The 27468-nt window shown below is 39.0% G+C and overlaps 3 protein-coding genes across 4 annotated transcripts; 1 reads left to right on the forward strand and 2 right to left on the reverse strand.

Moving 5' to 3' along the window:
- The first annotated feature begins 1728 nt into the window (after positions 1-1728).
- LOC139118150 (kappa-type opioid receptor-like) lies at positions 1729-2709 on the forward strand. The gene has a single exon (XM_070681444.1). The coding sequence runs from the start codon at positions 1729-1731 to the stop codon at positions 2707-2709; it is 981 nt and encodes a 326-aa protein (XP_070537545.1).
- Positions 2710-4719: 2010 nt separating this feature from the next.
- On the reverse strand, positions 4720-11399 carry LOC139119258 (neutral cholesterol ester hydrolase 1-like). Its single transcript, XM_070682960.1, has 5 exons — positions 11274-11399; positions 9823-9969; positions 9190-9424; positions 7140-7203; positions 4720-6805 (listed from the first exon to the last, which is right to left on the reverse strand). The coding sequence occupies exons 2-5, from the start codon at positions 9955-9957 to the stop codon at positions 6025-6027; spliced, it is 1215 nt and encodes a 404-aa protein (XP_070539061.1). The 5' UTR covers positions 9958-9969; positions 11274-11399; the 3' UTR covers positions 4720-6024.
- A 6557-nt stretch (positions 11400-17956) lies between these two features.
- LOC139119259 (divergent protein kinase domain 2A-like) lies at positions 17957-27184 on the reverse strand. Of its 2 annotated transcripts, XM_070682961.1 has the most exons (4): positions 26190-27183; positions 24668-24968; positions 23406-23552; positions 17957-22466 (listed from the first exon to the last, which is right to left on the reverse strand). In XM_070682961.1, exons 1-4 carry the CDS (start codon positions 26859-26861, stop codon positions 22282-22284), a joined length of 1305 nt encoding a protein of 434 aa, XP_070539062.1. In that variant the 5' UTR covers positions 26862-27183; the 3' UTR covers positions 17957-22281. The 2 variants fall into 2 exon arrangements, with proteins under 2 accessions (XP_070539062.1, XP_070539063.1); XM_070682962.1 differs by lacking the exons at positions 17957-22466; positions 23406-23552 and adding an exon at positions 23569-24204 and having other exon boundaries at positions 24617-24968; positions 26190-27184.
- Between the last annotated feature and the right edge of the window lie 284 nt (positions 27185-27468).

The raw sequence follows: 27468 nt of genomic DNA on the forward strand, positions 1-27468 counted from the left end.
TGCTTTTTGTGCTAAGGTTTTGGAACTAGGAGTAGTGGAAAACTCAATGATATTGTTAATACAGCAATACCCCATTACTAAATAAGCTACTCCCCTCCTTGAATTCAAAAGTCACTTCTCTTGCTAAAGGCGTAGCAGGCTTGCTCATAAGCCGTTCGACTAAGTTTTCGACCCAAAAACTTCGTCACGGTGCCATTTAAGCGATGCTATACAGTCTTTTAAATATGTATCTCTCTCGTCATATCTCGTTTACCTAAGGCGATATTCTCAGAGAATTATTCATTTACCATGTCGCTTCTTTTGCAAAGCGGTGACTCTTCGCTCTGAGCCGCCTTACAGATCTGCCGTCGAGCCACTGATCCGAATATTCCATCCACAAAACTACCCCAGAAGGTCTTATACATTGTGACTGTGCCATTCAATAACAGCCTGGAAGGTCCTAAGGTTTTAAATGTTGAATTTTCTGTCCACTGAACGCCGAGAATAGCCTATACCTGCATGCAGTCAGGCGGGTTTAAATTTTTACCTCCAAGGGATGGTCGCTTTTGTGTAAGAGAGAGCTTCGTTATAATAGGACCATTTCTGTCAAAGACGAAGTTCCGCCGCCACGGCACCAGAGCGTATGTAAATGATATTTCTTTGAGGTTCATCTTCGGTTAAACACCAAACATTCTATGCATATTTTAGCTCCACTTGATGAGAAAAATGAGAAAATGTCTGTGAATTTATCTTTGTAGAAAAATCAAACATTCGATGCACATTTTAACTTGAATGGATATTGTTCAAAATGTAACTGCTTCACTTTTAAAAATGTTTTGGGACTTCGTGATCATAACTAAGTTTGACCTTTTCACACTACACCCAATTCTGTGTATACAGGTCCACAATCACCATTGATAACAATAGGTTCGGGCGAAACCATGATGGTGAAAGGGTTAATAACGTGTGGAGTGCCTTTCTGTAACAATGTGACTTACAGTATTATCATAAAGCTTGTTGATTGGTTCCCGAATTGCTCAGGATTTTAGACCGGAGTGTAAAATCCCTGTGACGTCATCTTGGAGACCGATATTAATATTTACCTGAAATCGGGGAAAGTCGACATTTTGCATGATATGTTGACTTGGCTATTTGAAGTCTCCGCGTTCTTGCACGAAAAGGTAAGTTATGGAGTAATTTTCTGCATTGATCTCACCACGTGAAGGCTGTTCAATGTTTTTTCTATGCCAAGAGTCTTCTATATACTGGTGCTATTGCATCCCTAAGCATAAATGACACTATGCACTGTTTGTGTCTAGAATGATTCTTTAAATTTCAATTTTTTTCCGTATTTAAAATTTCGATGTCTTCAGCAAAGTTTTGTGCGTACTGACATCTGATTTGCGAGGTATCGTTCGATAAGCCGAACTGAGAGTGCTGTTTTCAATGCGAATAACCGGCTGCTATTTATAGCAGTGCAATTTTCATAGGGACAAACCTTCGTCTTTAGACATTCGTTTAGTTTTGTTTTTATTATTTCAGAAATTATCATTATTGATTTATGTCTAGATACATGCTAGAGGAATCGGCGATCATACGATAGGTCCTAAAGTCCTTTTTAAAGGTCTATAATAATACAAATCTACAGTGACTGTCGCACTTCGTTGACTACTGTTTGACGCGTTTAAAATTCGCCATTCTTTATTTACCAGAACAAGATTTAAAGGAGAACGTACGGTGTGGGTAGAGATGGCTGTTTTCAACAACTCAACTGCCAGTGAAGGTCCAAGTGAAGTGGTGTTGGTGAAGGACGCTAACTACGAGAAAATGATACAGAGCTTGATAATTGCAGTCGGCTTCGTCGGAGTCATAAACAACGGCCTGGTCTTTCTGGTCGTTTATCGAGTCCAGACTCTACGGACGCTGTCAAACTTTTTCGTCGTGAGTCAGGCTGCGATAGACCTAGTCTCCTCCGTTGCCATAGTGTTGGTTCATCTCATACCGATTAACTCCGTTCCCGACGGTCTCGCTGGTGAATTTCTGTGTCGTGTTTGGGTATCAAGATTTGTAATGTGGGGTAGTTTATACGCCTCAACCTACAACCTCCTGGTGTTGACGTATGAGAGATACTTCGCAATTCTCTATCCGTTGAAGTACGTCGCATTCTTCAATAAAAACAAAGCTATACTAACGATGCTCGTCACCTGGGTGTTGAGTTTCTCTTACGCCTCCTTCGCCTTTTCGCTGGTCGTCCGTGGAGATGGTTACTGCGCACGCGTTAGTTTGGGCCTGATGCGTCAGAGAGTTATGGGAACGGCTGTATTTTTGATAAACTACCTTATTCCCGTGTTCAGCATGTCCTATGCCTACGTGCGCATGGGAAAGGAGTTGAAAGATCTCCCAGCTCAGCCATCCTCGCTCGGACAAGACACTTCAATGGTTCGAGCACGTCGCAACATCTACAAAACACTCTGCCTGGTCTTCGCTGCCTTCGTGGTCTGTTGGACACCAAACCAGGTTCTTTTCTTGCTGTACAACATTAGTGCAGCACTGTTCTATGACGAACGACTGATGAACTTCACCGTGATACTCCTTTACTGCAACTGCACCGTCAACCCGGTTATATACGCCTTGAAATACCGCCAGTTTCGTGTAGGTTTGAAAATGACTTTTTGCGGAGGTAATGAGGTCAATCCAGAACACGCAACAACCAATCAAATAATTCCATAGACAATTAATCAACTCAACTTGACGATATTATGTACACATCATTCGTAGATGCTACTATGAACGCATAGTCATCATTTGTAACTTTTTAAAATTTTTGTCGTTCTGTTCAATAGTGTATTAGTTGTCAGACAAAGGAGAGTCTAAATGAAAAATTCATTTAGTACGAGGGCGTTCATTTCGAACAGCAAAGTTAAGCACCAGCGCATCAGTGTTGATTGGTTGGGTGAAGTGATGTTGCCAAGTTGTGTTCGAATGATACTATGAACACACAGGCTAACTAGGCGTGAACAGTCTTAGAATTACTATATTCATATCATTATGAATATCATTAATACTGACGTTCTTGGCATTACCTCCGGACTGAGCTTTCTTTCTGCTGTAAACACTTGAAAAATCATTGAACGGTACGGATCACACTTAAAAACGTCGTGTTCGGGGCGTCCAATAAAGTATAGTAGTAGTATAAAAGGACACCCACATCATATTGGAAGCGCCGTCGACGGGTTTTTCATGTGTGATCTTTACCCATGGAGTGAATTTCCACGTATTATAGAGTAAAATGAGAGCTCAGCCCTGATGAAATACCAAAAAAAAATATTAATATCGCGTAATTATGATATTGAACATTCACGCCTAGTACGCATGTGTCAATATAGTGTAAATTAAATCATTTAATAGAGCAATAGGGGTATTTTTGAAAACAGTGTGATAAATTCAGCCGAGCTTAAGGGGCTCATGCCCACTTAGGTCGTCTAATACTCGTCTAGACCACATACCTCAGCGGAAGCACTGTTTTTAGGAATTCACAAAAAGGTCACGGTTAAACTGCTACGTGCATATTTAGCTTTGAACGTCGACATCAAAGCCACATCTTCCCGAGTGTGTTGTTGAATATTATCATTCTGGATCGATCAATCAATCAATCAATCGAGTGATCAATCAAAAATACTTATGTTTTTCACGCCAAAATAAAGAAATGAATGAATAAATAAATAAATAAACTATGTAGTTCCCACGAGCGCGAAAGTTCAGAGTTCAGATATACGCTTCATATTTGTGTACCCACTTGAAAGAGTACGTGCTTTCATTACAATGATTTTTGGGCAAATGTCTGTCAAACTACCAGCTGCAGGTCAGGTATCATTGTAGACTGGACTTGAAATCTCCAAAGAAAAATACAGACCTAACATTAGCATTGCTTGCACAGTTTAAGACCAACTGGCTCGGCTAATTTCAGCCATTTGCTAAACTGTATGAGATTTATACGACAGGTACCAAGTCTAATACAGTTATTTATTTCACAGAGATCTTAAAACGCGGATAAGGTTTATTCCACAACGAAGATTCAAAGTAGATCTCTGCTGGCCGTTCAGTAGATATGTTTGTATATTCGCCATTTGCTTTGCACGTATGCGGTGGTGATTTTCCCGTAGAGTAATAATGTCACCTGACTTCCACGTGACCTGTAATGCTGTTCAGTGGCTTCCTCCCGATTTGCAATAGTGATAGGGTTGGCTAAGTATAGAATATATATGGCAGTGGTAATTTTGTCATCATTTTAGTTTACAGGCAACAAAGTGACAACTATGTGACAACTCGGACAAAGGGGTTTTCTACCGTCAGAATGTGACGGTGACCTTTTCGATCCATTATCCATTAAGTACCAAATGCAGTATTTAGAAGTAGGGTACCTTGTTCAAGGGCACAACACCATGATGGTGCCTCGAGCTCATCATCGTTCGACAGTGAGTTCGTCATTCTGGACTCGCCATGCTCCGATGGTGAGTACGTCGAGTCCCGTTACCCTAACAACAGTACTTGTCATATAACTGTCGGTGTATCATGATTTTCTCATGACTAGTTTCGTTACATTTGTGAATGTTGAGATCAGTGATAATTTGTGCCATACAACGGAGTCGATATCTGTACCATTTTCTAGTGAAAGTGATGCGAATAGGTAACGTTTTTTCCACTTTTTGTGTGATTGTCACTTTGTTACATGATGGATTGTCGAGCCACTTTATTCGATATTAACGTGATGTTGCTTTCCATAGCCTTGCTGCGTTTTGCCTCTGTGGAGTTGATTCATCTTGAATTTCGAAACTGAAAGTTTGATTATAATGGTGTGACACATTAAGCTGATTCACTTACTTCAAAATTATTGTTTATCTATCGTGTTATAAATCACTCAGAGTATAATCACAATTTGACATGACAAGAGGAAACAAATATTTCAATATTATTTCAATAAACAACTAATTGACATAGAAACATCACTGTAAAAAACTACCAAAATACTTATTGAACTGTGATAAATTCTAGTGCCATGTACAATGCTGGCAAACAATCAGATTGTAGTTAGGCTACAGGAAAATAGCACGGTCAATTAGCCATTGAGTTACATTATATTAAAGCAATAAATTGAAAATTGAAGAAGGCATCATGTGGTTACTTGATTTCTATCCATTTGAAGTGCGTTTCCCTTGATTTGTTTCACCAGATAATTTGGTTTCATATATTTCCGAGTTCATCGGCGACTTGTTATGACTCAGGTATAACACAAGACATCATAACATCCTCGTCAAGACCTTGCACGTTGGACCCCGGTCAATTTGATTAAAATCAGATGTAAAGTACGGCGACGTCTATACTTACGGTATTCTCGGCATGGTATTCTCTTGCTGAGAGGCGACAGCAAGAGAATACTGCGTAAGTAAAGACGTCACCGTACTCTACATCTGATTTCAATCAGATTGGACCCCGGTCAGCTATAATATCACACATCGATTTGCTTGTTGTAAGGAGGCATGCGCCTCAAAAGTGAAAGGCTTTAAAAATTCCTCAAACTTTTCTAAAGCTTTGGACCATTCTTTTTCAAAATCAAGAATAAAAATTGGGGGTCATCAAACACACAGATTACATTAAATATGCCGACATTTGGTTCCAATACGGCTCTATCCCTGTGTTATCTATATAAGGAAAATTTAAATTTCCACTTAAACAAAAGACGTTGGAATTTTCAGCTACAAGAACTTCAAAATGAAGCCACACTAGTTGTAGATCCTAAAAGTATTGTAAAAATTTGACAGTCCGAATTGTCTGTCCCCGAGTCGCACTCTTCTTTGAACACGCTGTCTTGAGATTCATTAGCGATGGAGGTATCCGGAACATTGTAAGAAAATGCTTGCTATTCATTTATATCATTACATGTACTGCTCACAACGGGAGGGAGGGAGTAGACTTTCTTTGGCGAGAGTGACGCCATTATCCTAAAGCTAATCTTCCAAGTGGCCCTAAACAGAAGAAATTTCATCATCATAAGTTTTCTTTGCAGTGCCGAAGAAAGTCTCTCATACACGTGTTGCCTATATTGTAACTGTTATAACCTGTAAAAATACCGTGAAATCCCTCTTCGTAATGTAGCCATGTTACCGGTACACCGGCTTGTTCCAGTCTTTCAGCATACATAATACCATCATCTCTAAGTACATCAAAACCAGCAGTCACTATGTATGTTGGTGGTAGTCCTGTCAAATTTTCTCTCATCAACGGCGCAAAATCTTGATTCAACAAAGTATCCTGAATTTCATTACAGACCCTACTGTCGTTAGATTCCTCGTTCGGGGCAAAGTTGTAACCTTCCATTCTAAATGTTTCTGGAACGAGGCTGTGCTTCAGGAGGCGCTGTTGGATTACTCTCACTCGCCGACAGGTGTGGTTGTTTGTTTTCATTGCCTCTGCGTGCCTCAAATCTCCGCTGAGATACCACGACCAGAACTTGGTCATTAAGTCCTTGGATAACAACGTTATATCGTTCTGCTGGTAGGACGGTGTCAGAAAATCTACCGCCTGCATAGCAGGATAGATCAGTCCCTGAAACTTCAACTTTGGCAACCCCATATTTTGATATTTCTCATCGAAAGTCAACCTCGCCGAAGTGGAAGCAGCCAGATTTCCTCCGGCGCTGTCGCCACACAAGGCGATTCTGGTCGGATCCACATTGAAGTCCGCCGCCGCATTCTGCAGAAACCACACAGTGGCCCTTGTACAGTCTTCCATTGGTACTGGAAACGGGTACTCAGGAGACAAGCGATAGCTGCGGAATGAAACATTGATTGAAAAACCATATTACAACCATAAGTTAGGAGCGATTCCATGCCTCTGATTTACATATAGAAATCTTGCTCTTACTTAGAAAGTATACACAGTACATTAAGAAATTCTGGACAAAACGATGGGAATTTCATTGTGCAAGTTTTGTCTCAAATTTATTACGTGTAAGAAATTTGTTATGTATTTATTTATTTATTTATTTATTTATTTATGAATTATGCATTTTTGTATTACAGTATCAAGTCAACCTTTGGGCTGGTTGGTAATATTGATATATGTTTATTCCTGGTATAATAAATGGGAGAGGGTTTCCTTACTCGATATTCACAAGAACAATTCCAAGTCTGGCAGCAATGTATCTCACCACGTAGTGATAGTCATCTGAAGAAAAGATTAAAAAAAACTTCATAAATCATTGACTGGCGCGAAAGCCACCACGGGGAAGTGTCAAATAAACCGACCTCGGCTTTCCTTGCCTGTTCAAGGAAGAGCAATAAAATCTTTTTAACGTTCGGTGACATACAATCTGATGTAAACTGTACAGAGAAAAATAATGAATTCGTGTGAGATCAAATTTTGACCCCTACATTGACTTACTCAAAGGTCTGTACATGTGAATTCACTTCCTTGCCTTGAGAAGCGAGAAGTCAGTGTGATACCTGTGTCCATGTGTATGGAATAAAATATCAGAATTCCCTCTTTTTCAATGCAGAATGACACCCGGCTCAGTTTGCTATCCCCTGCTTTTATATTTATTTTGCTCGTTTCCTAGTTGGTCGGCCAACAATGGTACTGTTGTCGAGTTTACCTACAAACCAATTTTTGTGACAGGGTGAAGCGTCAAGTCTGTTCCGCGCAGGCGCTCTGCTCATTACTGCTGGAGTACCGTGACATTTATGCATGCTCAATAAACGTGTGAATAGAAATCATGAAAGTCGGTGTACGCTTTTCAAACGAAGGAATAGAAGGGGCAATCACGCCTATGTTGTGCCGAATATATCCCCTTTCTGTATCCAGAGCGATGCTTGGCCGCTTGTCTCTGCTCGCTGTCTGGCCGCTCGGCTCGCTCACTAAGTGTGCGACCCGGACGAACACCACTCTAAAGTCGCAGAACAGAGGGATATTTGGCACAGCATACATGTAGATATGGCTGCTCTTCCATTCCTTTGTTTCATGTAGTAAACCAAACTTTATATTAGCATCTTTATTGAGTGTAAATGTATTCAAACCGGTACATTAAGACCGTGTTCTTTGTAACGACCCGAGCGCCTGTGACCTTAGCGTACTTTTTGTGACGACTCGTCACAAAAAGTACGCTAAGGTCACGACGTACATAATTAAAAGCAAGAAACATGCACAAAACAATTTATGTACACTTCAGAGCACAAATAATCCGAATTGTCGTCACAGAAAATCAGATTTAGCCTGGCGATCGGTTTACAATGGATGCAATATTGGTTAATTTTTGTCACCAACGTCGAAGTAACATCTCATTGTAATTAAAAATTACGATGTATGTAGTAACATGCCGGATTACCGTATTACGTAATTTCTCGAGCATGATGGGAAAAGTGGAAGGTACTAACTAAAAGGTTAACCTGTCTTCGAATCCTCGCATCTGACCTTCAAATTCAATCGACTAGTCTTCGAATTCAAGAAATTAAACTTTGGATCTTATACAACCATCTTCGACTCCTCTCGTCCTAACTTCGGATCGTATCGAACTACCTTCGAATCCGACAAATTCGAATCATCACAATGTAAGTTCGAAATGTGTAGACCTAACCTAAGAATCTGCGAGATTAGATTTTGCGCAGCTTACGCGGATTGCCATATACCTCTTTGATCTACAAACGAACAAATTCCAGCAGACTTAGCAGACTTGTCTGAGCACGGAGGCCTGAGGTTAGAGGGTTTTGCATGAGGTCAGAGGTAACATAGATATGAGATATGGTGATAGCCGCTCTTCCAATATTGACGTGAATGACACATGCCTACAATCATAGACCCTATGTTACGATCTATGCCACAACGCAGTCACGTGGAATTACCTTCATGTTCCGAATCAAGACACAACTGTGAAAAGAAATTGTACTGTAAACACTTTTTCAAAATAGTCCAAGTCATCATATATCAGACAGTAAAGATTTGTAAGATTTTTGAGTCAATATCTGACTTCGTGGGGCATTCTATCTTGTCAATCAGTCTAGATTTACATTTTTTCTGGACATGAACGAAGCCGTAGATACAGTGGACCCAGGTTCACTGTTCCGTTACGATCAAAACATAAAAATGCACAAAATCTATGCAATTGCAAGTTGGATACCAAATAACATGGAAATATCTCGACCTTGTTGTTTAGCCCACCTTTTGTACCGAGGACCCATCCGCCACCGTGAATGTACACCATAGCAGGTATTGGGTTTTCTGATTTCTCAAGGGGTTGGTATATTCGCACGCTAACCCCATCGAACTTGGTGTCAGTAAAGGTCACGCTTGGTTCGTCCTTGCAAAATTTGGAGACCAACCATTTATCAAAACTATAGTAGTTCCTCAGGGCACTCAATGGGTCTGCAAACCCGAGGTAAACCGCTCCTCTTGCCTGTGTAATATTCAAGATTATATTTTGAATCGACCGTGAAATCAATAAAGATAAATGTGCAGAAATTAAGCTTTAAAAACAATAGGTAGGTAGATAGGTAGGTAGGTAGGTAGGTAGGTAGGTAGGTAGGTAGGTAGGTAGAGAGAGAGAGAGAGAGAGAGAGAGAGAGAGAGAGAGAGAGAGAGAGAGAGAGAGAGGAGAGAGAGAGAGAGTGTGTGTGTGTGTATAGGAAGACGGACAGATAGACCAACAGAGGTAGACAGACAAAGGGACAGAGACATACCGGAAGGCATATGCAGACAGACACACAGACAGGCAGGCAGGCGAGAAGACCAACTGAAAGGCAGACGGAAACAGACAGACAATAGACGGTAGAGGAGAGCAATGGAGAGACCTACCACAAGATCTGGAATTATGTGTCTGACATTGGTGCATCTAATGCGCCAAGGTTCAGCTATCCCAGAAGGCAATGGACAATAAGACAGGTACGCTAAAATGGCGCCGGCGATAACAATCAAAACAACTGTCACCATCTTCTAAATGTTCTGTTAATAAGGAATACATATATATAAGCAATGAGTTTAATAACAGTTATTATATTATATATTGACTCCCCAAAAATAATAGACAATTTCATTAGCAACATACATACATACATACATACATACATACATACATACATACATACATACATACATGTATGCATGCATGCATGTATGGGACCAATACGAAGGGTCTGTCGCTATGCACGAAATATTCCAGCATCCCTTGTGAATATCCTAACCTTTTTATTAAAATGGGCGCTGTACCGAAACTGGTGACCATGGCCGAAGCATATATGTGAACGAAAGAACGCAACCAAAGTTTTTTTGGCAAAATCTTCAAGTGATTCCAAAGCTACAAAACAGATGAACTACGAATGTCCATCAAATGCTGAATTTGCTTCACATTTACTTGAAATTGGTCACCAATTTCTGGGAAAAGGCAATGTTTATCAACTTTAAAAGTGGCGCAGCCGCAGACAGGATGACATCCTTCCTTTAAACAAGTGGTGCTCGCAAACGCCCACATGACTATCTATACCATCGAGCGCCGGCTTCAGTTTTCTTTATGGAGAACATGGAACTTCAGTAATCATGATAAAGTTGGTGAAGCTAATCTATATAGCTCATTTCTCCTTAATAATTAAACGGTTCACGTTCTTTCTAATTCTGGTTGCAGACCACATATTTGAAGAGGTGTAGGTCTATGCATGAAACCATGGAGGGGTTACCTAGCTGCAATAATTGTAGCCCACGGGCCTTTGTTTGCCGTGTTGGATATTCAGCCCCTACGGGCCGGGGCTGAATAGCCAACGCGGCAAACATAGGCCCATGGGCTACAATTACATGTAGTACAACTAGGGGTTACCTAGCTCTGAGTGGTAGTGCTCCCGTGCTCCCACCTTATAGCCGGTAAGACACAACCCTGCCACGCAGAGGTACTGATTAAGGTACCTCAAATAGAAACGAGCAGCATGAATCCTTGCTGCCAATGAATGATACACCAAAGTGCTTTTGGCCATACCCAAAGAACTTACTCAGATATCACACCATAACAAAATACCAGTCACCAGGGAGCTGATGACAGTGGGCTATATGAACAATGGACAGCAAGGGTAGTGACCTAATTTTATAACAGTTCGCCGTTGCTCAATATCAGCTACTTGACATGCATTGTTGGGAATGAAAACATTTCTAAAAGCAATTTATAGACGGATATGAAAATAAGACATTCTAAGTTATCATGTCATAATACAAACGTGTTAACATTGGACAATTGTGTCTACATTGACTTTGTATCGACTTACCGTCAGCCAAACTTTGAACGAGACACCTTACACAATAATACCGAGGTCAAAGGTGAAAATTATTTGGACATGTACACGGAGGGGACAAAAGTCGATCGCGTGTAAACCAAACACGGGGCACATACCTCTCTCCAGCAATTGAACAAAGGATTTATATGTGATATTAGTAATTTGACGTCGTTCTCGCCACGAAGATGAAAGTACGCGTGTATTAAACTTTGGCTGGAACTTCGGTCACACTTGAAAACAAACGTCATCAAAGTAAGTCCACTCAATCTGTGGACCAGTCAAGGACACGTGACGTAAGCATTTTTTACCTCTTAGATTACATAATAAGTTTTCACGTCTTAATTTTGTGACAAATAGAAACATTATATTTCCCGCACACAGTTAACACAACTGCAGCCATGGAGGACATCTTGAATATCAAAATTTTGTAATGTTAGGTAATTCATTTCACCAGGAACACACCTTGTACCGTGGCATCCGATTATTTCCTGACTTCGAAAGAGAATGACATTAAGTTTCCTTGATGAATGTATGAGCAAAAGTTCAAGTTTATTGCTGGATGCAGCCACGGTCCCTCGAGGGACCGTGATGCAGCTTTACCATGGAACAACTATATGGACAATAAACAAGTTATAGGCCTGATTCTCCAACTTTTTCCTTATATCAAATAAGGGAATTACATTACTTTATATTATTATACACCTACTGCCGTAACCTATGGGAGTTTGACCGTCCAATAACTTTCAGTATTTTGTGTAGTACGCGGAGTCCCGAATACGGAAGACGCGCGACCCGGGCGCGCGACGCGCATGTTTGGGGTTTGTAGCAATTTTATTTCAACAATTGCGCGCGTTCCACTCATATCGCGCGTGCTGCATCCCTCAAAATTTACCATAGAATTAGTTTATACGGACGATTAATGGAGGGAGGTGTATAATAATGGGGTTATACGCAAAATACGGCCCTGTATGGACTCGGGCTCAGTGAGTGACGGACGTATTGGACGAGCCGAGCCCTCGTCCATACAGGGCCGTATTTTGTGAATAACCCTATATTACATTTCATTTTCATTTTATCACAAGCAAAGCTTAATTTACCTAAATATTTGTCGACTTTTAAGATTTTAGGGCATTTTCTTGCCATTCCATTGGGTTTTTTCGAACACGACATGATCACTTGTTGAACTTGGAAACATCGCACTTACTAAGTGCAACTGACCAGTGCACTGTGTAGCGTCGGTGACATCATCGTGACACCGCGCCAGGTACTTTCGATCGATACTGCTCGCGATTGTTAGTTACCTCTCAACATACAACATCTGTTTGAATGTTGTTGAACAGGGGATTTCTCTGTGCATCGTCACGCCAGTCAACCGGATCCATTATACAGACTGACATGAAAATGGGGAAATCTTAGGAAAAATTAGCCAGAAATGTGCACTTTCGTACCACTAATCCTGCACGTATGGAACATGTACAGAGAAAAAGCTCCAGTGTCATCGCTGTAGTGCAATTACAATAATTGCAACGTTGGCAACGCAAGTGAAAAAGAGTTCTCTCTTCAAAACATTCTCCTACGCTATCCTATGCAAATATTTATCGCTGAAATACTATTCGCTAAAGTATTCACCTGTGATAAATCAGCCGGAAATATGACACAGGTGACTTATCATGCGTGCTAATTGACTTGCCTGATCAAATTTTGTAGAAGACTTCTCTATGGCGTCACTGTCTAAATAGAAAAGATTGTCGATTTTTGACGATCAGTGCCTTTTTAATTGGAGAAACATGACATTTTATTAAGCAACAAAAGCAACACAATAAACTACATGTATTCGAATGGATATTGACCCAGACCTGTTCCCAAAGAAGTTGTTTTTAAACAACTTCGAAAATATTTCTATACTGAGATATGGTTCATGCTCCGAAATTGCATTGGTGTTCACAATTTATCTCTTCTACGTAACAGTGGAGCGGTTTGTGGATTGTATGATCAAATTATCCTTGTCTAAATTTAATGTTAACATAATGCCGTCACGCCATAGTTTACAGTTAACACATAACTTTGAACAGTTCTAGAAATACTCTGACAATCGAGACAAGGTTCAGCTGTTCATGCCTCAATCACAGATCGCAAAATCAATATCCCTTCTTAATTTTTTTTTCAGTTACTACCGTATATAAATAGTTCCGCGTTACGAGGGTAACCTACAAAAGAGAATACATTTCCCAAAGCTTCTTATTGGAAAGTTCAACAAAGGCACATCAAGACAACAGCTCCTATTTTAATAATTAAATATAACATCAAACATATATGACGTCAGACTCCATATAAGTTAACGATTTGTGTTACCTGATAAGTTTTGTACTATCGTTTAAACATCCCTCAAAACATATCTTGGTCGGGAACTGTTAAACGCTTGCGGAATTTTTCTTGAATGCGATTTGGTAACAAATGAGCCCTGTACAGACTAGTCCTTTTCATGCTTATTTTGCTCTCTCTCTCTCTCTCTCTCTCTCTCTCTCTCTCTCTCTCTCTCTCTCTCTGACACGAAGACACTTATATACTGAAGTGCACATATGTGTGTTCTGTATGTATGTATCTACGTAGCTTTCTTGCTCTTTTCAGAGGTGAATGGTGTATGAGTAATTCAAGTACTTACCAAAAACATCGACGGCGAGCAGGTGAAAGAGTATCATCAACTTCAGCATATTGATGAGGAAATAACGGATCATCCACGATTAAACTTGCAAGAGCGTCAAATGGTACGGAGTTTGTTTGTTACCCATGTTGTCGTCGTGTTTCTCGTTAATATTTAATGTGACAGAGTCTCGGCTGAAATACATAGATTTATGGGGGCTGAATTTTTTAATTTTCTTAATAGCAGGCATATTGGCTGTGCCTTTCGATCAAAAAATGACGCTCTTGACAGGGACGAAAAGGCCCTTTGATATGAGCTCTTAATATGCCAACAAGACCAATGCATCGCGATGACCCAGAGCACCAAACTATATGTACTTCAATCTCTAAACGACAGGGTTATTGGCAAACGTTTGGCACATTGGAGTACACTGTACATATGGGTTGGCGCGACAGGACATAAAAATTTTATTTCCTTGTTCTATAATGATGAGCAAGTTAATCACGGTAAAACGCGCTGAACAATTTAGTCAAATGCGCATGTCCAATACTCGAGCGTCTTCCCATGAATTTGACAAAAAGATAAAAGCCACCAGTGTATGTAGCTTCAGAAAAGAGCCAAACAGTAAGATGGAGCTAGAAGTCACGAGTGATTCGCAAGTTGTGAACGAGAACGTTCTTAAAATTTGAAAAGCCTTACGCTTGCCTCGGCTCGTTTTGCTATGAAATGTGTAGACTGATCACCGGTACCAGTAGTCGTGATAAACTTGTTTCTTTATGTATCGATGCGCTTTGCTGTAGCAAAGTACAAAATATAACCGCGCCATACAGAAAGACAATGTACCTAAATATTCCTCCTACCCTTGTACCCTTGACTAGGTACATTGTGTTTTCCGTTACTGGACATATCGTCATACTATTCATTCACATGTATACTTTATGCTTCCAACCACATTTTGGCCTGAAGACAATTACCAATAGCGTTTAATAATCTCAAATATATGTTTTGTTCACCGTCGCTGTTGTTGCAATGCACACGATTCAGTGTCCCTGATACATGTGCGTGTTTGTCTTTCTGACGTATGAGCAGCTGACAGTGAAGACCGTGCACTATAAGACCATGCAAGTGCGTGTTCAGAACGTTTTTGCGTTATTTACAGGATATGCGTGTATGTGTTTGCGTGTGTGTGTCATAATAGCTTTTCCTTCATGTGTTGATGATATGAATGTCACGCAGAAAATCTGCAAGATTTTTTAGAGCTATGCCTGTACACAGTCATTCCATCACCGTCGTCTGTATATTTGTCTGTACTGCATGGCTACATGTGTACATGTGTATAAGAACAGATAATGACGTATGTGCATGAAGATATGTATGTATGTATGTATGTATGTATGTATGTATGTATGTATGTTTCTTTTATTGTAAGTTTTCTATGTCTTTGGACCCTGTGACAGAGGCCACACGGTGCTACAAGCCGAACGTCTGTGCTGTCCATAACGTGTATGCATATCATGTAACCGGCATCATGGCTGCTGATCAAGATAGATGAGATTTGCTAAGACATGATGTGCACGACTGTTACAATTGATCACACAAAATCTAATTGTCACGGCATCAGATATTGATATTGCGGAAAACGTTCATTATGAATTTTTCAAAATTCATTACGAATTTTCTCTTTGTTACAGACGGTAAACCCTGAAGCCAAACGGAAGGAGTTTCAAAACAGCTTTGGAAGGAGTGTTTTTGAGGGCACATTACTTCTGTGCTGTTGTCGTCGTTTTAGTCACGTGATTGGATCCCCTCAGCAACACCCGGCAGGAAGCTTCGAGACAGTACTAAAGGGAGGTGTATAGAACACTAGTGTTTGTCGTTTCCAGCACAAGTATACAGTAGTCCAACCTCAAAGCGACAAACTCTTATGCTACAAAACTTTGTGTATAATCTACATGTACTTTTGCAAGACGGCGACACAGTCTGGCTCCATTCCGCATACTGTACAAAAGATCTCACTTCCTCATCTTTTTTTCGCGCAGCAACTGACAGCCAGCGGTCTCAAATGTACATGTACGAATAAACAATACAGCGGCACATTTTTTGCAGTTGTAGGGTTTTGTAAACCCATTTCTTTTTTGAAAAACTGTCGTTCAGTCGTTTCAAGCGAATTTGTTTCCACGGAATCAGTCATGCTCTGCTGTGTCTGTTCGTATGACAATGTGGACGAATTCTCGAAAGTAACAAGTCAGTCGTTGATTCTTCAATGGTTCGGTTTCATAATTACCGATTCACAAATATGAGAATGTTTTCATAATAGGTGCATTGAAGTGGTAGGAGGTTAATGCGGATATAGGATCAAAAACCCTAAATAGTATGATAAAATACACCAATGATTAAGTCTCAACAGGTTCATTCATTTCTAAAATTTATGAATGTGTTTGAGAATATCTAACCAATGCTTGTGCAATTGATACAAAGCATTTTCACTTTGTGCACATCAGAAGAAAATCGATTGGTAATTTGCACATATATTTGCAGGCAAATTACATATCAAATGAACCCTATACCATGTGAATAGCAATGAAGTTACTTGGCTAAATACGAGTCATATTTCTTTATTGTTCATATTTTAAGAAGTCCATACATCTTTCTTTCATGGATTTGACTGTGTTTTGTGGTGTGTATGTTTGCTTTGTTTGTTGATCATCTCTGTGTGTGGCTTGAGCTTGTAAATATTCAACCATGTGTAGAAGTCTGTGTCCATGAACTTGGGAAAATGTGCAACAGAATCACGCACAGGTCAATGATAAATAAAAAAAACAAAACAAAGTGCAGCATTTTCTTGGCGAGGACAGTGACCCTCTTCTTCGATTGTTGCTTATTTGGTTTCTCCAGTACGGCGCACGGTTGTCATGCTACCATATTCACTTTCGAATATATACGACAAAATTCTGTGATATTTGAAAAGAAAGTCTTCGCCTAATCTTATCCCGCTTCAGATAATTGCTCTTGAACCATACAGAAAAGCAATCGCAGATCGTTCTACACAACGTTTTCGATGACGGAAGACTTACATCTGCACAGGGTTTGAACTTATCGTGAGCATAAGAGAGATCTTGAGCCTGTTGACATTTTAAACAGCGAGAAGGTTAACTTTAAACCTTACGATTCCAAAGAATGAACACTGATACAATCGAGAATATTGAGTCAATAATTTATGATACTTCCAATGACTTGGTTTTACCTGTTTTATCCATAATCAGAATGAATGAACATAAATTTCGTTTTTTGTTTCTGTAAGATCTTCACCCTTCAATATTTTAGTACGACAAGAGATGTATTTGTTTATTGGTTACTCATATCACCATGGGGAACCCTGAAATCTGTTGTTTTTGTTGTTTGTAAGTTTTTTATGTTTATTAGTCGTGCTGTTGTTGTTGCCAACGCAAACTCTCTTCATATACTCGTTTAAGTATGAAGAGAGTTTACGTTGGCAGAGAGTTGCATCGGGTTAAATAATGATACGTGTCCTGTAGCGTTTCTTATGACATCTACATTACGTTTGAAACAACAACACTACAGTTATCTTCCTTGAATTTTATTGGTCAAAAACAACAACAACAACACGACAACAACAACAACAACAACAACACGACTAATTAACATAAATAACAATACAAACAACAAGAACAACCATATTTCTGGGTTCCTATGATATCACACGGCTCTTCATGACTGTGTCAGTGAAATGTACGAAGCAGAGTCCCTTCCATAAAATGGCGGTTTATGTACATTATATGGGCTCCGATATTACCATTATATAAATATTTTGGACAGAATTCTTCATAGGGTAAAAAGACTGCTTCATTCGTCAGACAAACAAGCAATTTATTTGATTTTTTATTTGATTTTGCTAATAGCTCCATAGTGATATCACATAGATGTTCGGGTGAGACACGAATGTAGTTCTGCAAGCATGTGGATTAACATGAAGGGAAAATGACATCACAAGAGCTAAAATTACACAAAAAGGTCACTGAAAGATCATCATCTCTGACCTCAGAGGCCAACATATTTATTTCTCTGTTTCTCGTACGTCCATACGGATTAAGTAATATAACCACAAAACAGCCTCTAAATATGTTGCAAAAAGCACCAAATAGGCAATAGCCTACATGATCTTATCAGTTGCTTTGATTCGTAATAATAAATAGTTCTGCTTATATGTAAATAAGTCAATCAATGACTCGACCAAAACAGCTTAAATTTGCAAAGAAAACATATACCTTTGCAAAATAAATACAAAAAAGACAAAACCTTTGATTACACCCTATTAAAATACATATATCTAGACAATCACCAACAGGAAAAAAAATTTCATCATGTACAATATTCAGGGACTGAATATATATATATATATATATATATATATATATATATATATATATATATATATATATATATATATATATATATATATATATATTTAAAACTATCTACTGTTGATTGACCAATCAGAGTGCTCAATTCAGGGTGTTTTATTTACTCATAAAGCCTTGGTCACCAAATTCCAAAACGAATGACAGTGCCGTAGTAAAGTACTGTCCAATCACAGGTGAACATGTCATATTCTGTAGACATCTGGTACATTTTAATATTCAAATTGGTAACACAGCGGAAACCAGCTGAAAAACAAAATCTGCTGTGCCCTAGGGCATTTATATAATGTGCACTAGGGCATTTATAGAATGTTTCATTACATTGGAAGGCTATTTCACAAATAAAAGTTTTAATTCATATCCTAAACATGTTACATTGACAAAGGGGACGGTTGACGTAAACACTTTGAAAACGAAAATATATCAGTTAGGGGCGATAGTTTTTTAAGTCGAATAAAACCCTCGTACTCGGGCTCTTCTGGTATATAAAATCCAACCCTACGATAAAATGTCTCGGCCTGCGGCCTCGACATTTTATCGTTGGGTTGGACTTTATATACCAGAAGAGCCCTCGTACTCAGGCTTTATCCTAAAATATGCTCTCTGTGTATGAAATGTTACTACTAAGGTAAGATATTTGGCCGACTCTTAAGGTAGTATGCTCCTTGGGGGGGACAGATACTGGGGTGAGATATTTGCTTGACATTGGAAAAGATAGAACACTCCTCCAGGACAGATATTCAATCTCTTAGGTTTTCCACAGCACTTTCTGATCTACTGATTGTGTGGGCTGATTTTGAAGCTCTTCGACAAATAATGTTTCCACCTTGTTTTGTGAAAATTAATCATTCAGTTTCTCAAAAGTAGAGTTAACAAAGGGATGATAGCAGCCATTTTGAATTTAAATTATCTGTTAAATATTACGTAATGTTTCCATGGTATCAAAATTCACACGTTGATCCCAATTATTGATTCTTGACAAATTTCTGTGCAACAGTTTAAGTCTGTCAGCTTTGACCTTTAAATCAAACTTGAAAATACACTCTATCTTACAGTGTAACATTACAGATTACAAAATACAATACATTTAGTGATGAAATTCTTGGAAAGACATGAGAACTCAGAACAAAATTTGCATCTCTTGGAATGACAACACTTTCAAACTACAGAAATATGTCCTAAAAATATCCATAAAAATACAGATATAGCAACTCGGCGATTTCATCACCTCAAGTATTTCACAAAAAATTCACCAACAATGAATCTTTTAGAAAATCTTCGTTTTCAAAATCCATGTTCAGTGGTTAAAACTGCATAACATCTTAATTTATTTGCTTCAAAAACTCATCACACTTGTAGAATTATTTGACTTCATACTATTGTTTCTTGTTTCTAGAAATATGCTAAATTTGATACAAATGAAGTTACTGAGATACATACATAAATATTTTGAAAAAATTATTTAACTTTTGACACTTTTTTCCTTTAACCTATCCACCCCTATGCCCTGTGAACAGGTCCACAATCACAATTGATAACAATGGGTTTGGGCCAAACCATAGTGATGAAAGGGTTAACATGTGTTGACAGCATATAATGTACTTCTTTCCTGATGCAGGGTATATATCTCATGCTTCATTTCAGGATAAAAAAATCCATTAGATTGACACCGTGGGCTGGCAAGGCTGAAAAAAACCAACCCCATGCAAAGCTGTGGTACAATTCAACACTATCCTAGGGGATATGTTTGTGTTTATTCATCATGAATGGCACCCTTAGACATATACTGATTAACGCCATGGGTCCATTCTTCTGCAGTTGCGCCCTAAGACCACAGGTGAATTTGCTGGAAGGGGCAATGGCCACAACATCTGATAACAATTTCAGCTTTTGGCAACCATAATATGAGAACATTTCTTCTTTCTCCCCCTTAAGGAGTTTAATACAAGTTTTTAGCCTAGCAGAATTTTGCAGTGTAAAAATTATAATGCAGTCCTTTACAAACAACATAGAACATACAAAACTTTAAAATTTGACAATGGCTTCACACTTTGTTAATTTGCAGCACGGATATTAAATAATATATAATAATAATAAAACTTTTTAACTTTTTAGGCAAGTATTGGGTTGAGGCATACAGACTAACAATACATTTATAACAAAAGAAAACAAAACTCCATTACACGATTCTTTGGACAACTTTGATCATGCTACTGGTGATCCATGATGACATAACGGGACATCACTATAACCGATACAAACTATTGGTCCAGAGTTTAAAACTCCTCAGCCTCTGTAACTGATTCTATGGTTTGTTTGTACCGGAGAAAAAAAATTACCAGAGCTATAATCTCACAGAAGACAATGAAATAAATAATGGTCACAAAAGTGGTTTTGGTGTTTTCAGAGTTGAGGACAAAACTTCTAATCAACTGATATGTTCTTTGGAATTTGTGAACCCCAATTCTGCCAGGCAGTATTACTTCCCCATCTGCCAAATCAGTAAACAGTGGTATTGAGTAATATACATGTATTTTCAATTACTTGGCATGGGTATGGTATAAAAGGTTAAGTCGGTAAAAATCATATTTACAGGATCTCTGATTTCAGGGGCCTTCAAGTGTTCAAGTCTTTTTTGAAATGCAACATACAGTACATGTTCTTCCCTCGTTGGTTATAACCAACGACCTGATGGTGACATGAACTTGGCAGGATTAAGGTTAACCATGATATCATCAATTTATATATCATCAACATAGAAGTTTGCTCCACTGACAATAAAATTATAAATCCAAGCATTCAGCAATAGCAACAAAGGTTTAACACAGGATACAAAGCTTGAATCCCAAGGTTTGTCCTGATGTCCCACTACCCCTTGAAGCTCAACCCTTTTCTAGTCATGTTATTCTGTCACAATCTGGCAATGTTGGTTGAAGCCAGTAGAGTATGAAACATATAACATACGGGTTTCTCCACATGGTGATTTTAAGGGGTGGGCCACTCTTTGTATTTTGAGCCATCTATTCATATGTTAATAGATACACAAAAGAAAAGTTTTTCATGACAAACTTGAAGAATATGCAAATTGAGATTTGTTATGTATCTAGGTCACACCTCTGCTTTTTTAAGATGTGGAACACACTGTATGTGCTAAAGGTATACTGTCATCTGTTCCAATTTTGCCACAGTTACCGTGGAAAGAGAAAATCTAATCAATCACAGATTTTAAGCGGGTGGCCACTTTTTAAAAACAGCGCCCTCACATGGGCATTTTGAATACCAAGGAACCAGATATGGGCATATTTAGATTTCAGGTGATTGTATACCTTTAAACTGGACAGCCAATTATTTGAAAAGCATAAATTACATAGACACAACATTATCTTGTCCTACTAGGGTGTATCCAGAAATTATTTCTCTTGACAAGATCTCATAGCCATGATGCACATCAAAGTGGTGTGGGATACAGTGATTGTTTGGTATTTAGATTTTGTTATAACCATTGTGAATAAATTACTTGATATGAAAAGAAGTTGATCTGTTAACTTTCAGCAGGACTCTGGATTATGCTAAGAAAACAATTCTCCTAAATTTTCTTAAATTTTCTTAGATCACACTGTAAAATTTAATGTCTAATGATTCAATCATCTATACCCAATTGATGTAACTTTCCAGATTTTTTACAGACTTTGTCATCAGGGTAAAATAAATAAAAAACCAATCTTTCTTTTCAGAGTTTTGACTCGAATAAAAAATAAAACCCTGTTGGCCAGAAGAAAATTTTTTGACAAAAATTACAAGTTTGCATTCAGACAATACAGTTTTTTAAACGATGCTGATCAGATTATACATCTTTTACACAGATTACATCCACTCACCCATATCATGAGTTACAGTTTTACAGCAAGCATATGTGTTATCATATTCTGTTGGACAGTCTCTGTAATAATGCTAATAACTGTGGAGCAGTCGTAAATCTTCCATATTTCTCTGATGGTTTCTGGCATTCATTCACAAGTTTTTCCAATTCATCGCTTTCCTTCAACGAAGACGGAATGTTTGTCAATAAACCGAATGGTTTTCCATGCATGATGACGTCGCTTCCTGGAAAAAGAAAGACATCAAGGAAGAATTTAGTTCGGATTGAAACTAATCTCCTCCAATAAGAGCCCAGTACATACAGAAAAAGTCTGATTCAGGCATCTGTGCGAAGGGAAAGAGAACACAAGGCACTCTGGGAAAGAAAATTGAAGTAAGACATAGACGGCACCCTTTTTTAACGGCATGAATTGAATCACTGTCAAAACATGAAAATGTTGCACAATCTGATCAAGTAACATTATGAGTCAAAAATAGCTTTGAGTTGAACTTCATTAAATGAAAAGGAATATAGGCTGCTATCCGTGAAAATCATTTTTATTGATTTTGTATTATTTGCGAGGTTGGTTGTATTGCTATGCATCTGAAAAGAAAGAACAGAAAAATAATACTGAAAGACCCTGTTGCACAGAGAACTGCTAACAAAAGAGATATATCGCTGCCTGAAGTCAATGCCAATGAGTCGACAGCTGTTCTAACATACTGAAAATTTTACCTACAGGATCATCATTATCCATAAGACCTGTAATTAATTTCCCATAGGCACCACAGTAGCATTGAGTTTAATTTTCTTATTTTAAAACACTCAGCGAAATTTTTCGTTGATGGCAAGTCCATTAAAATTTTGAGTTAGTGATGAAAATAGCGCCCTCAGTGTTGTTTTTGACAAATTCAAGCTTATTGCTATGATTTTCATGGGCCCTATACTCCTTATATTACGACAGAATGCTAAAGCCATCATTCACAACAGTATGCATTTTGATTCAGGCAGACAATTAGTCTTACAAAAATACTAAAAATTAAAGTTCAAACAAAGCGCACACCAATGCAGATACCAAAACTCAAAGTTCCTCACTATTTTTCACCTGAACTATCTTCGTTAGTGACGAGTCTTGAAGTGAATAACTGGTTTTGAGCAATACCAAAGCTAGATATGTTACTTACCAAGTAGACCATGACAGACAGCGTAATAATTGTGATCTGCTTCAAGATGTGTACACAAGTCATCAGTACTGAAAGACAGACAGTTTGGAGTGTCGGTGCAGTCATCATGGGCACTTTCCAGCTTTTCATCCCAACCGTATGGTTTATCTGTCAAAAATGATATAAAAAAAAAGGAAAGATAAGACTTTCCTATGATATCAGATTCACAGAGCTAATAATCCATCAGCTGTCAATTTTGATGTGCTTTCCAGTATTTTTGTTCCATTGTTACTATACACTTTCTTGTCTCACTCCTGAAATCAGGTCAAAATGCCCCAGAGTTGAAATGGCTAACACTGCCTTCATGCAAGTAATATCTAATGTTATTGTTGGCAATTGAATTCTGGTGCAGACAAACATTCAGTTGCAAACAAATACATCAAAACCTACCCATAATGCATTGTATTTGTCAAGCTGATACTGTGTATTTAACATACTTTAGGGAGAAGAATATGTAACATGTATTTGTTTTATAGAAAAAATTCTGAAGATTTACCACAAAGCTTAAGCCAGTGTCCTCTTAAGGAAGTTACGTGCTATTACACAATTATAATAGCAATATTAATAAGCCTTGTTTGAATACAGCCATCTGATTGGCTAAAGTCAGGGTTTATATTCTGAACCAAACTCTTGCCCATGTTTGTGATTGTAAGACGTCCATTTAGCCACAGAAAACAATACAGTTATATTAAATTTGGTGGTGAGGGGCTTGATTTATGCATCCCTCAGTGATCCACTTTACCACAGACAACTATTACAACTATTTGCAGTAATAGAGCGCGAAGCCACTGCAGTGAACTGCAATAAAACTGCTTACACTAATTAGTTTCAGCTGTAGCCGTGGCCACTTTGGTGTTGAACAAGGCTACTTGATAAAGACCAAAAAGTCTGCTTGTACAAAGGCAAAACTAGCTCTGTCTGAGGCTGGAGTTGTAAATGAGAGTTTACGATTGGCACCCTGTGTTCAAGATTAAGATACAATGTAACATTACCATGCACTGGTCCATGTACAAATTTTTTTTATTTCAACTTCCCCAGACAAACTGTCTGCATGGGACATACAATGTTGTCGACTTTGCCAGCTGGCTACAGCTGAAACTAATTAGTGTGAGCAGTTTTATTGCAGTTCACTGCAGTGGCTTCGCGCTCTATTACTGAAAAGGGTATTAAACTAAACTTCAGTTGTGAAAGGGTTGGAAGATATGCCACAGTGAAAAATTTACCTTCCCTAATTTTCCTTTTATCAACAACAATGACATTCTCAAGGTCGATGAGTTTGAGTTGACCGTCCTTGGTGACAGCAAAGTTGTCGTAGATGATATCAGTCATATAGAGCGCATATTCGTCCTCATTGTTTGTAAACTGATGTGCGATAGCAAAGGCCTGGTACGCCAAGTCCACCCTGACAGACCACGGTGCTTCATAATATTCTAGGAGGGATGAGCCGATGTTATCCATGACGATGAAGCGTCCACAGGCTCCCAGGTAGGCGGGGAATGGCCACCCTTCTGATGCAGGAAACATCTGTAGAAAGTCAAAGAAACTTCATGCAACGGACACACAAAGTGCGGGAGAAATTTTCACAAGACACTGACAGGGTAATTTACCATAGCAGAATAAAAATACTTCTGTCTCCCAATACTTTGTTTGTCTCCTCTGGAATTAAATCGCCAACTGTCAATTTGCTTACATTGTTTTTTTCTCTTGTAATTTGCAATGTGATCCACGGCACTTGAACTTTCATTTCTTGAGTATACAGAGCATATTAAATCATAAACAGTAGTGGGGGAGAGACACTACCATCTATGGTAAAATAAGCCAAAAGGCAAGAATTTGGGTTCTTTTCAACATGTAGAGGTACACGATGTGCAAACAATAGATTGCTTTTCATTGCAGTGAAAAGCAATCTGTTGTGATATCATACCAGTGAACAAACTTGAAAACAAGTGAGAAAAGAACAAAGCAAAACCAAATACCAGCCAGAAGGAAAACAAAATTTTGACTTTGTGATCCTACAGCGAACACAATTCTTTTGTTTGTTTGTTTACCTGTTTTTTAACTTTATAATGTTACAACCATTCATAGTCATGAGAGCGGTAACTGGTCGTTTCGGCACCAAGTCGTTTCGGCCCAAGTCGTTTCGGCCTCGCAATTTCCGGCCCAAAGTCATTTCGGCACCGCAACCCAAGACGTTTCGGCATCCCTGTTTCGATTTGTTTTCAAAGTATTTAGTAATTGACTTACCGGTCATATTCGTAAGCGTGACCTTTGCGTTCTGACCAGTACTTTTCTGTGCATTTGTGTGACATTTGCCGTGCTGTTTTGGCACCGCTTTCAAACATTTGCCGTGTCGGCGGCTATTGCTATCGATAAACTTGTGTCACAGATTTGAAAATGATATGAAGTTTTTTTCTTACGGTCTCTTACTATGTTCTCACAAAGTGAAGCATGATTTACATGAATGTTATTTGACACTACTTTTTTAGTGCTTGGATGTGCAACATTTTTTTAATACGCTCCAGCACTAGTTCCCTCAGATAGCCCTGAGCAGTGCCGAAACGTCCTGGGTCGCGGTGCCGAAACGACTTGGGGCCTGAAATCGGGAGGCCGAACGTCTTGGAAACGTCTAGAGATCATGAGAGCGAGTAATAGGATTATTTATCTAGAGTAATGCATCATTTGTGGTCTTCCTGCGAAGCCAAAAAAAAGCACTCATACACTAATGATATATACAGTGAAACTTGCCTGAGCTAATACTGGTTCTGGATTAAAAGACAAAGCCATCATTAACATCATTTTCTCTTCTGGGGAAACAGATTCCGTGGGATGACCGAGATTCTTCTTGTAGGAAGACCATATTCTGTCCAACAGTCTCTGCGACGGACATCGCACCACATCCGACAAGTCCTTGACGTCGTCTGCCAACACTCCATCTCTCCTATTCAGTTTTGCGAGTTTTGATTTGTATGCAGCGGAGGAGACCTTGCACAACGGTGGCTCCAGTCCAGCGCTTTCACACAGCGCCGCATCGCTTTCTCTCCACTCAGAGTTATGACCAAGGCGTTTGAGGACAACTTCCTTGTCCATATACACGCCCTCGAAGACATTCTTGATGTTAATCAAGTCAAACAAGCGAATTCTTGAGTACGACGTGAACCTTAGGTTTCTGTTATTAATATCCTCGCACAGAGATGTCCCAAAACATGCAGGGCATTTATCAAATCCGTTGAATCTCGGGTCTTCCAAATTAGTTTTCATCAACTGGCTTTGGAGGAAATACTTGACGAACATTTGATAGTAACAGAATGCTCCTATGCAAACCAAGATCATTGCTATGGTCTTTTGCCGCCTTCCCCATCTCATGTTCAAAAACATGTGTACAACTGAAAACGATCTACCGGGTCTCGGACGAAACATTCTGGTTCACGCTGAGTATCCACTTAGCAGGAGAGGCAAACGATAAACCCGACTTCCTTCGACAACCGCCGGCAGACACATTCACTTTCGCCTTGTACTGCTGCACCTGGCGCCGTAACCAAAGGTGTTAATCGAAAGCGTATGACTCCACTTCGGTCGATGACAGTGCTGCTAGGTGCGACAGGTCGGTGAAGTCGTAATCGATGACATTTCCTGAAATGTAGCGTTATAAAGCAATGCTAAAAGTCTGATAATCTTTCCTGTCAAAGTACGATAGTCTGTCTTTGGCTGAAGGCAGCCATTTTGTCGCGCAATGCTTTATGGGGCGCCTTTTCAACGTCAAAAGGTGACAAAAGGTCGACACAATGTGACAACATTTAGCGACAAGTAAAACTTGTGCGTAAAAAAACTAATTCTATCCCCATTGTTTGAAACAAGCACCTTTAACGAGCAGGGGTTTTATAAAAAGAAACGCCCGAATGTGTTTCGGGTCTCAATGCATCTGAAGACGAGTTGGTTGTCAGTTTCCATGGCAATATGTCGTCTGCTATACAGCCAGTATCGAAGTCGATGCTCGTAAGATTAATATAGGGCTCAGCCCTTGTTG

This window comes from Ptychodera flava, chromosome 19 (assembly GCF_041260155.1).
Source record: "Ptychodera flava strain L36383 chromosome 19, AS_Pfla_20210202, whole genome shotgun sequence".
NCBI lineage: Eukaryota > Metazoa > Hemichordata > Enteropneusta > Ptychoderidae > Ptychodera > Ptychodera flava.

What these genes read in the sequence shown, in the direction of transcription:
- LOC139118150 (XM_070681444.1), top strand. Translation starts at nt 1,729, where the DNA reads ATGGCTGTTTTCAACAACTCAACTGCCAGTGAAGGTCCAAGTGAAGTG.
- LOC139119258 (XM_070682960.1), bottom strand. Translation starts at nt 9,957, where the DNA reads ATGGTGACAGTTGTTTTGATTGTTATCGCCGGCGCCATTTTAGCGTAC. An exon ending in ACATAATTCCAGATCTTGTG is followed by an intron (nt 9,425 to 9,822) that starts GTAGGTCTCTCC and finishes AATATTACACAG; the next exon opens with GCAAGAGGAGCGGTTTACCT. An exon ending in ATTGTTCTTGTGAATATCGA is followed by an intron (nt 6,806 to 7,139) that starts GTAAGGAAACCC and finishes TTCATTCCGCAG; the next exon opens with CTATCGCTTGTCTCCTGAGT.
- LOC139119259 (XM_070682961.1), bottom strand. Translation starts at nt 26,861, where the DNA reads ATGTTTCGTCCGAGACCCGGTAGATCGTTTTCAGTTGTACACATGTTT. An exon ending in TAAAAGGAAAATTAGGGAAG is followed by an intron (nt 23,553 to 24,667) that starts GTAAATTTTTCA and finishes CATTTTTGACAG; the next exon opens with ATAAACCATACGGTTGGGAT. An exon ending in TGTCTGTCATGGTCTACTTG is followed by an intron (nt 22,467 to 23,405) that starts GTAAGTAACATA and finishes TTCTTTTTCCAG; the next exon opens with GAAGCGACGTCATCATGCAT.